The sequence below is a fragment of the Narcine bancroftii genome, chromosome 9, assembly GCF_036971445.1.
Source record: "Narcine bancroftii isolate sNarBan1 chromosome 9, sNarBan1.hap1, whole genome shotgun sequence".
NCBI classification, from domain to species: domain Eukaryota; kingdom Metazoa; phylum Chordata; class Chondrichthyes; order Torpediniformes; family Narcinidae; genus Narcine; species Narcine bancroftii.
In genome coordinates, this window is record NC_091477.1 from 64,963,083 (window position 1) to 64,974,487 (window position 11,405).

Consider the following 11,405-nt stretch of genomic DNA (forward strand, 5'->3'; position numbering starts at 1 on the left):
GAACTATGAATAGAACTAAGACCATACAATCACCAGCAAATATTCAAATCTGACCTTGAGTGTAGGAGGTCCTGTTGGGTTTAATTTACTGCCCTGAGGTGTACCTTCAGTCATGACTTTTAGCAACCAAAAGTGTCCTCCTTAATGCCAGTGTACATCTTTTCCTTGGATACATTTTGACTGCAATTTCAGTTATTTGATGTTATATTCTGTCTATCCTCTAGAATTCCACTTCTGACCATGTATCACCAACTATATAATGAAGGCTGAACCCCAAGGATCCTGCTAAAACCCCAACACAGTATCAGTGAACTGGTAATTAGTATGTGTTGATGACATCCTTTTCAATACTTTTCATCTATCAAATAAAGGACTGACGAGGAGGTAATTGACGAGATTTGATTTGTGCCACTTTTGTAGACAGGGCAGCGTGATTAGCATACTCGTCAGCACAGCGCCATTACAGCACCAGCGATTGAGACAAGGGTTCAAATCCCACATTGCCTGTAAGGAGTTGGTACATTCTCCCATTGTCTGTCTGGATTTTCCCTGGGGGTTCCAGTTTCCTCCCACCTTTCAAAATGTATCGGTGGTTCTAGGTTATTGGGTGTAATTGGGCAGCACGAGCTCATGGGCCAAAATGGCTGTTATCGTGTTGCATGTCGAAATTTAAATCTAGAACATATATGAGCAACTTTCCACATTTGTTTTCCTCTGGATGCCAATTTTGTAACTGGTATGGAAAACAAGGTTATCAAAATTAGAGCCAAATATTCAATTATATCACCCCATGTCTGGACGGTTATGTGATCCATTCCACCATTCTCAGTACATTCACTACCCCTTGGGTGTTTCCTGACTGGTGTTTAGCGTAGAAGAGATCAGTAGTCATAGTAACAAGGTTGACATTGACTAATGAGACACATAAAAACAGTCAAAAAGGTAAAGTGAAAATGCTGCAGTGTACTAATTTCACCAGGATAAAATGAAGTTTATTACTTGGAGATCAATTATAATTGAACAATAGGAAGTATTAAATTTAAAAAAATATGATTTTGGTTCACTCTCAGAGGGTGGGGGAGTAGTAGAGTAAGAAAGCAAAAATAAGATAGACATTAAATGCAAAAACGAGATCAATATTAAAGAGACCAAGGGGCTGTATTAAGGGGAAGTAAAGAAGGGGGGAATGAGAAAGTACATTGACTGCTAATATAAAATAAATTTTACAAACCAATAATTTCCTGTATAAATATACAAATAATAAATGGTTAGTGTGGGGAACAGTACCGATGAGAGACCAAAAAGGGGAACTTTGGATGGAGAGAGTTGAAAAAGAACATAGAACACTAAAGCATAGTACAGGCCCTTTGACCCACAATCTTGTGCTGATCTATATATACCTACCAAAAAAAAAGTGCCTATATTCTGACTTACATTTGAAAAGGAAAAATGGTTAGTAAGACAGCAGGTTTTCCAGTAGATAGATGAGTTGAAAGAGTGGAGGGCATGATTATACAATCATGTTTTGTTTATTTACAAACCTAATCTACTGCACCTACAGCAATTCTCCTGCTTTTGAAAAGATACATACCGAGCAACATTTTCAGACCACCCAACTTGTTTCGTACGCATGGACACTTCAGAACGTAATCGCTTGGCTAGCTCTGCAATTTCTGGCTGCAGGTTTTCAACCTAGTGAAATAAGAGTTCATCAGAAACAATGTTCAATTCCTGTTTAGAAAAACAAAATGCTGGAAAAACTCAGCCAGACAGCATCTGTGGAAACAGAAACTTTTGTGTTCCCCAACTATATGTTTTGTGTTTCTGATTGGCCTTCCATTGATGCTGCCTGATTGGCTGAGTGGTTCCAGCTTTCCGTTTTCTTTATATCAGCTTTTCAGCAACCACAGTTTATTTTATGTTACTTTCGTGATTTAATCCATTTGGTTTCACTTCCTCAATGCACAAGTGCACAAACAACTTTAGATTTTAACGAGCATTTCTTAGTACAGTGGTTCCCAAAATTTTTGGGCCGCTCCCCCCTTGGCTCCCAAGATACATCCCTAAAGCACCCCACTATCGCCATTCCCCCCCCCCCACTACAATACCCACACCCACATACACCCCTACCTTTCTTGACATTAGATCTACCACAAATTTCAAACATCAACTAATCTAAAACTATATACAAGTGTATGTATTTCACTATTAAAATTTTTCATGAACTAACTTATTTAGCAATATGATAGGGTAAATTTACATCTCAATTGTAACTACATTGTCTTCAGTTTTAATGGGATGGATTTGCTTTGTATAGGGATATCAGCTTCTCAACACAGGCATTAAGTCGTCTTAGATCCCCACGTTCAATAATTTTCAATTTCTTTCTTTGCTTGGAAAGAAGCAGGACGACTGCACTGAGGCCTCGTTCTTCTACATATGATGCTGGGATGGCAAAGTATATCTTGACTTTGTTACACAAAGCAGGGTAGCTGTGAGAAATGTATTTTTGTAACCAAAAATTTTGATATGATTTTTTGAGCTTTGGCCTCAGCTCAATGTCATTTTGGAGTGAACTCAATTCTTCATCCACCATTCCTCATTGTTCAATGGATTGATCATCCAGTCTGGTATTTTAAGCAACAACAAAAAATCCTGAAACCTGTCAGACCTATCTCCATGCAGATTATCCAGGTGTGCATAATACACTTGACGATTATCATCTGATATCCTCTTCTCAAAAAATGGAAGAGCTCACGTTTGTTACGTTTGAATAACTGTAACTTGGACAGAAAAGTGGAGATTTGGCTTTGATAAGGTTAACCTCATTTTCTTGCAGTTACAAATTAACTTCATTGAACTTTGTAAATACATCTGACAAGGAAACAAAGACATGCTTGATATTTCATTGTTCTTCACAAAGAACAGAATTGGAGTTTTGGAAGAATTCAACAACTGCTTTAAAAATTGAATAGAAATGTCTCAGGCAGTTTCCCTTTGACAGCTATCTAACTTCTGTGTGCAAGAACAAATGTTCCAAAATCTTCATAATTTCTTTTGTAAAAAGAGTCAGGAATTAAGAACATGTGCCTTGATTTTATTTACGGCTGTGATTAGAGTGCTTAATGATTTGTGAAGTCGACCACTTAGATATTTTGCAACCAAATGTTGCCTGTTCACCATAAACACACCAGGCACAGCTTTTTTCAAGAAATCCACTTAGCATCAATGGTGTCTCATCTGTTGCACAAGCAAAAATGTTGGTAAGTGGAATGTCTTTTGCTCTGAAAAAATTCTCAAAACCACAAAATACTGCCTCCTGTTTCTAATTGTCTTGCAAATAACCTCTTGAACTAAACTTTCATCTCTGACCAAACGAACAAAAGCAAGAAACAAAGATTCATTGAATGACAGAGTGGACTCGATGAATTGTAAGCCAACTGCTGTTGACCTATGCATGTTGCACAAAGTTTCTTCAATGTTTTCAGCCAGTTCATCCACTCTTTTTTGAAGAGTTATCATTGAGGAATGGCTTTAATAATTTGTTCAGGTGACCGGTGTCAAACTGTGCACAGAACCCTCACTTACTGCTGGCAGATTAAGCTCTTCTCCAATTGTATGAGGCTCACCAGATCTAGCCACCAGCAATGAGATGTTGTGTGATGCACGCAACCCATCCCTTGATTATTGCGAAGAGCTAGCAAACATATTTCCAATGGTCTCCATTTCTGTAAGTGTTCTCGAAGTGACTGAAAGTACGGTAAGTTTTTGTGTGTTTTATCAGGGCATTTTCTTCAAATGTTCAAGAAGCCAGGAAGGTTTCATGGCTTCATTTAAAAAGACTCTTTCACAGAGCAGGCACATGGGTGTCTGTTGGTGCTAATACAAATCCACATTTCAGATAATCCACACTACATTATTACCTACACTCCTTTTTTGGTTTTACTGTGCTGAGGACTTATTTTCTGCAAAAAAAAAAGTCCTTTGTAAAATTCTTGCCAATCAAAAAAAAACATAGTAGCAATGCAATAACTTCTGCAGTCCGCCCTCGGGTTCCACGTCCAAGGATTCAACCAATAGTGGATCGAAAATATTCAAAAAAGAAATTCAAGAAAGTTTGAAAGAGCACTACGCCATTTTATATAACCGATACAACAACATAGCGTATATATATGTGACATATGATGTTCACTCATGAAATATAAGTGAACACTGCCTGATGTTACATAAATATAATTGAAAGATTGTGTGCCGCTGAAAAGGAGGACAAAACAAAGCATTTCAAGCAAAAAAAAATGTAAAAATTCTGTAAATCACTGCAAAACAGCAGAAAAACAAAGAAATATTGCCTGCTCCACAATCATGGTTGGGCCTTCGGGCGCTTGATCAGCGGGCAGTTTGGGTGAGGATCAGCTGTTGGGAGCTCAATGGGTGGGTGGCCAGGGCAAGGATCTGTGATCAGGCCATCGGGAGCTCGATAGGCAGCCGTGGTGAGGATCCGCGATCGGGCGGTCAGGAGCTCAATGGGCGGGTGGTCATGGCGAGGATCAGCCGTTGGGAGCTCGATGGGTGTGCAGTTGGGCCCAAAATGGGAAGGGGGGGGGGGGGGAGGTCAGTGTATTTATATGTAATTTATATGTACATTACAACCTAAATAGGATTTGAAATTCTTACAAACCTGGAACATTGGCCTTTGTAGACGTGAATATGGCTTGTGTCCAGAGCACGTCAACAAGAAACAACCAAACATTCACTGCCCCCTCTTTCTTCACTGCCCCCTGACCACCCCCATTCTCCTCACAGCCCCCTTGTATCTTTCCACTGCCCCCAGGGGAGTGGCAACGACCACTTTGAGAATCACTATCTTAGTAGAATGTCTATTGGGATATTATAGCTGCTTTCCATTCACCCAAGCTTTGGGAATCTCAACATAGCTTTTAAAACAATGTGTGTCAGGAAAACCTCATGACAATTGTATTTTCATCAACAATGTCTCATTGATCTCTACAAGATCAGTTCCAGATTCCCCCACAGATTGATTGATGCAAGTAATCTCCATTTTGTCTTCCTTATTCCTAAGTCATATATAAATCCAAAATATTTGGGCCAGCCATCACATATACTAATGGCACTGAATTCTGTTCCTTAGATCATCTTCCTCTGTGGTATGCATGTCCAATATCTAATAGAAGTGATATGAAAAGAGAGTTGTAAAATAATTTCTGATTGTGGGACCAATGTTACAAGATGTACAATAATAGGAGCAAAGTCAGAGGAACAGATTCAAGGATTTTTGGAAATATGTATTTTGTGACCCACTCGCCTGCTGATACACTGGGTATAAACCACAGGAGAATGAAGGATTAAGGTTATAGCCAGAAATGAAGAGCAGGCCAATGAGACAACATACAGGAGGGAGACTGAAAACTTAGCTGAATGGTGCATCAACAACAACTCACACTCCATGTCACCAAAACCAAGGAGCTGATCACTGACCAGGATTGGAGGATCAGAGGTGGAGACTTAAGTTCTTATGAGTCACTGCCTTGGAGTATATTTCTTGGACCCAACATACTAAAGGCATTATGAAGAGCATAGGTCAGTGCCTCTACTTCCTCAGGAGTTTCCAGAGGTTTTATGACACTGCAAACAATAGCAAATTTCTGTAGATATGTGGTGGAAAGTGCGCATTACGGTCTGGTTTGGGGACACCAATATCCCTGAGTGGAAACCCCCTGCAAAAGGTAGTGGACACAGCCCAGGACGTCACAGGCAAAACCCTCCCCACCATCGAGAATATCTACAGGGAGCACTGCCGTCGGACAGCTGCAGCAATTATCAAGGATCCACACCACCCAGCACACGCTCTGCTGCTGCCATCAGAAGAGGTTTAGGTTCCACAAGATTCATACTTCCAGGCTCAGTAAATGCTTGTACAACTCCACCAAGAGTCTCCTCAACAACATTGCATGGTTGACGTAGTCCCAGCGACTGGGACCGGACCAGGTTTGAATCCCGCGCTAAGGAGTTTGTACATTCTCGCTGTGTCTACGTGGATTTTCCCTGGGGGCTCCAGTTTCCTCCCACCATTCAAGGCCTACTAGGGGTGTAGGTAAATTGGGTGTAATTGGCTCAGGGCCAAAATGGCCTGTTATCATGTTTAAATTTAAATTTTAAAAGTTATTGGAGCTATTGCGTCAAGAGGTGTCTCAGACATCAATGCATTTTTACAGTAGAACGTTTTGAATAGTAGGTTTCTATTGGACACAATTTTCTAACCTTTATGACATTAAAAAGTTGTAGAGTAGATGTAAAAATCTGGCAACCACTCCCACAAGAGTATGCCACTGAAAGGTTATTCTGATTAATTACATCTTGATGGCAGTTAGCTAATTTTAGAGATGGAATGCAAAGAAATAAAACATACCTTTTATTTACTGGAAAATTCTGATCTGCACCAACAATGTCTCTACATCGCACAATGCTGGTTACTGGTAAATCTTGTAATAGGCTTTCGGTAGACCACTGGGTCCCAATTAGTTATGCACTTTTAAGTATATTGACAAGATAAATGTGAACAATATTTCTTCAAAAGAGAAAAAAAGAGATTACTTCACGCAACTGATATAGGATTCTGTGGCTAATTTACCTTGGCAATAATGTACAGCTGGTAAATAGCAAGTGGGAGCGTCACAGTTGCTCGTAATAGAACTGTTGTGCTAATTATGCTTGCCCACCATGGGAGTCCTGTTGTCTGCTGCACATTAGTTAAAAGGTTCTCCATCAAGTGAACAGGCACCGAATCGGAAAAACTCTCATACCAGCCAGAACGAGGAGCTGAAACTGCTGGAGCAGACAAGCACGAAGCCAATGACAGCATCCTTGAGTGACGTCCATACATTCCAAGCAGGTACCTGTTGTTATTTGTCCATTTGTCTTTCCTAATTATACCACTTCCAACTGAACAGGATAATCCTTGGGCTTGTTCCCAGGAGCATCGTTTCATCACAAACACTTCAGTGGGCGATGATGCAAACATCTTTAACGATTTCAATGCTGGACAACGCAGCATCTTGGGAAATCTACAACCAATAGAGAGGAAAATTATGAGTTTTTCATCCCTCCTTCAGGGACAGAGAGTTCAAATTTCCCATCATTCTACCACCAAGCCATGAAGAATTCTTCCCAATGTGAGGACATGCAAATTCAAAACTTCTATTTCATACTAACCACTGAATAAAAAAGCTAATTCATCAGGTTCACTTCCTATGTTTAAAATCCTGCAATATCTGCTTGACCTTGGACTTTATCATCCAGCTGCGTCCAGATGTCAAGTTGCAGCGACCTCGGTGACTTTCCAATCATGCAGACAATTTAGCAGGGTCAAGGGTTGAAAAGCACAGAGCAGAAGCAAAGTTGAGATCATCAGAAATCTTATATGCTTCCATGTACAAAATAAAACACTGCAGATGCTGTGGATCTGAAACATCAAGTGCTCAAAGGTCTGGCAGATGCAGCATGAAGAAAAGGGAGGGAGGGAGGAGAAGGGCGACACGAAACATCCCCAACCCTCACCCCCCACCCTGCATTTTCTTCAGACGGAAGGGGACAGCACTTGAACTCTCCTCATCCACGGTTCATTCCAACCCATTCAATGCCGGAAGGAGCCTGAGCCCAGGGAGACCACGCAAATTGCAGCGCCCGCGCCGCCACTTCAAGCATTGCAGGCGGCGCTCCCGGCCCGTGCTCTCGCCCGCAGCCCACGGCCCGGTCCACCCACCCACCATCTTGACCTTACGCAGTCACCCCGGCTTTTCCCTCCTCTGCGACCTACCGCAGACGACCTCTCGCCAACACCACCACACCGACGGCATCTGCGTCACCGGCGCGCTGACGTCATCGCGCCGCCTCCGAGAGCGGGGAGGGACATGAGGGGCAAAAGGATGAGAGGAGACAGAGGAATGGTTGGAGGAGGAGGGATGATAGAGGGGAGGGGGATGGGGAGAGAAAGGGAATGGGGGGGGAAGGGAAACAGAAAATAGGTGTAGGAGTAAACCAACATTTATTTTAATCATTGTTGATCATCCACTCAGTACCCTGTACCTGACTTCTTCCCCTACACCCTGATCCCTTCAGCCACAAGGACCAAATCTAACTCCCTCTTAAATATGGAAAAGGAATCGACTTCAACTTCCACAGATTCACCACACTCTGAGAGAATTTTTTTTCTCATCTCAGTCCCAAAAGACTCCCCCCTTATCTTTAAACTGTGACCCCTGGTTCTGGTTTTCCCCAACATCAGGAACAACCTTCCTGCATCTAGCCTGTCAAATCCCTTAAGAATTTGATACGTTTCTATAATATCCCCCCTCAATCCCCTAGTTGATTCAGTCTTCATATACAAGTCCTGCAATCCTTGGTATCAATCGAGTGAACCTTCTTTGCATTTACTCAATGGCAAGGAAGTCTTTATTCAGATAAAGAGAACAAAACTGTACACAACACTCATCTTGCACAGCAGAGCCCCTCATGACTCTGGCAACTGCTGCCTTCTCCTGGTGGGCAATCTGCCCCAACAATATATAAAGTAGCATATGTGTTCTGCAGAGAGATGACCGCATGGGACACCTGCAGTACTTCCAGGGAAATGACCGCAGGGGACACCCGCACAAACTTCCAGGGAGATGATCGCAGGGGACTCCTGCACTACCTTCCATGGAGATGATCGAAGGAACTCATGCACTACCTTCCAGAGAGATGATCGCAAGGGAGCCATACACAAACTTCCAGGGAAACGATCGCAGGGAACTCTGTCACTACTTTCCAGGGAGATGATCGCAGGCTACTCCCGCACTACCTTCAGGGAGATGATCAAAGGGTACTCCCGCACTACCTTCCAGGTAGTTCATCACAGAGGAACGCCGCACTACCTTCCAGGTAGAAGATAGCAAGGGACTCCCACACTACCTTCCAAGTAGATGATAGCAGGGGACTCACGCACTGCTTTCCAGGGAGATGATCGCAGGGGAATACTGCACTAACTTACAGGGAGATGATCACCGGGGAATCCCGCACTACCGTCCAGGGAGATGATTGCAGGGGACTCCCGCGGGACCATCCAGGGAGATGATCACGGGGCACTCCTGCATTACCTTCCAGGGATATGATCACAGGGGACCCCCGCCCTACCTTCCAGGGAGTTGATCGCAGGGGACTACTGCATTAACTTCCAAGGAGATGATCGCAGGGCACTCACGCACTACCTTCCAGGGAGACGATAGCAGTGGACTCCCGAACTACCTTACAGGGAGATGATAGCAGGGTACTCCCGCAATACCTTCCAGGTAGTTAATCGCATAGGACTCAGGCACTACCTTCCAGGTTGAAGATCGAAGGCACTACATTCCAGGGAGATGATCGCAGGGGAAACTTGCACTAACTTCTAGGTAGATGATTCCTTGGGTCTACCGAACTACCTTCAGGGGCGATGATCGCAGAGGACTCCCGCACTACCTTACAAGGAGATGATCGCAGGGTACTACCAGACTACCTTCCAGGTATATGATAGCAGGGGACTCCCGCACTACCTTCCAGGTAGATTACAGCAGGGGTCTCCCGCACTGCCTGCAGGGAGATGTTCCACGGGTCTCCGGCACTACATTCCAGGGAGATGATTGCAGTGGACTCCCGCTTTACCTTCCAGGGAGATGATTGCAGGGGATTCTTGCACTATCTTCCAGGGAAATGATTGCAGGGAACTCCTGCACTATCTTCCAGCGAGATGATCACAGGCAACACCCACACTAACTTTCCGGGAGATGATCGAAGGGGTCTCCCGCTCTATCTTCCAGGGAGATGATCGCATGGGACTCCTGCACTACCTTCCATGGTGTTGATTGCAGAGAACTACCTCGCTAACTTCCAGGTAGATGATCGCAGGGTTCTCCCACACTGTCTTGCAGTGGTATGTTCTCCGGCACTACCTTCCAGGCAGATGATTTCAGGGGAATCCTGAACTAACTTCTAGGAAGATGTTTGCTGCGGTCTCCCACACTATCCTCCAGGGAGATGATCGCAAGGGACTCCCGCACTACCTTTCAGGAAGATGATCGCAGGGCACTCTTGCACTACCTTCCAGGGAGATGATTGCAGGGAACTCCTGGACTACATTCCAGGGAGATGATCGCAGGTGACTCCGCACTACCTTCCAGGGAGATGATCGAAGTGGACTCATTCACTACATGCAAGGGAGATGATCACTGTGTACTAATGCACTACCTTCCAGGGAGATGATCACAGGTGACCCCTGCACTATATTCCAGGGTGATGATAGCACTGGACTCCTACACTACCTTCCATTCAGATGATTGCGGAGGTCTCCCGCACTAACTTCCATTGAGATGATCCCAGGTGACCCCCGCTATAACTTCCCATGAGATGATTGCATGGCACTTCCACGCTACCTTCCAGAGAGATGATTGCAGGCGTCACCAGCACCACCATCCATGGAGATGATCACAGGGGACTCCCGCCCTTCCTTCCAGGGAGATAATCGCAGGGGTCCCCTGCATTAACTTCCAGGGAGATGAGTACGGGGGTTTCCTGCACTATCTTCCAGGGAGATGTTCGAAGGGGTCTCCGGCACTACCTTCCAGGGAGATGACTGCAGGGAACTCTCGTACTAACTTCAATGGAGATGTTCTCAGGGGACCCATGCACTACCATCCAGGGAGGTGATTGCAGGGGACTCCCGCACTATCTTCCAGGGAGATGACTGCAGGGAACTCTCATACTACCTGCAATGGAGATAACTGAAGGTGACCCATGTACTACCATTCAGGGAGATGACCGCAGGGGACTAGCGCACTATCTTCCAGGGAGATGATCGCATGGGGCTCTTGCACTACCTTCCACGGAGATAATCGCAAGGAACTCCCTCACTACTTTCCAGGGAGATGATTGTAGGCGACTATTGCACAACGTTCCAGGGCGATGATCGCAGGGGACTCCCTCACTACATTCCTGGTAGATGATCGCGGGGGACTCCCGCACTACCGTATAGGGAGATGATCACAGGGGACTCCCACACTACCATCCAGAGAGATGATAGCAGGGGACTCCATCATGATCATCCAGGGAGATGATCACAGTGTAATCCCGCCTGACCTCCAAGAGAGATAATCGCAGGGTTCTCCCACACTATCTTCCAGAGAGATAATCGCAGGGGATACACGCACTACCTTCCAGGGATATGATCAAAGATGTGTCCTACTCTACCTTCCATGGAGATGATCGCAGTGGTCTCCCGCACTACCTTCCATTGAGATAATCACTGGCGACACCCGCACTACCTTCCAGGGAGATGTTCATAGGGACCTCCCGCACTACCTTCCAGGGAGATGATC

The 11,405-nt window shown here is 44.5% G+C and overlaps 1 protein-coding gene across 5 annotated transcripts in view; it reads right to left on the bottom strand.

The window, feature by feature from the left end:
* cox18 (cytochrome c oxidase assembly factor COX18) overlaps positions 1-7,880 on the bottom strand; it is a 32,233-nt gene extending 24,353 nt beyond the window's left edge. Inside the window, exons 1-3 of one of the 5 annotated variants that reach the window (XM_069899348.1) lie at positions 7,799-7,880; positions 6,650-7,082; positions 1,592-1,692 (exon numbers count right to left, since the gene is read on the bottom strand). In XM_069899348.1, coding sequence (XP_069755449.1) covers positions 1,592-1,692; positions 6,650-7,072 — 524 coding nt within the window. In that variant the 5' untranslated portion in view covers positions 7,073-7,082; positions 7,799-7,880. The other 4 variants (XM_069899346.1, XM_069899347.1, XM_069899349.1 and 1 more) reach the window with 4 other exon arrangements.
* Between the last annotated feature and the right edge of the window lie 3,525 nt (positions 7,881-11,405).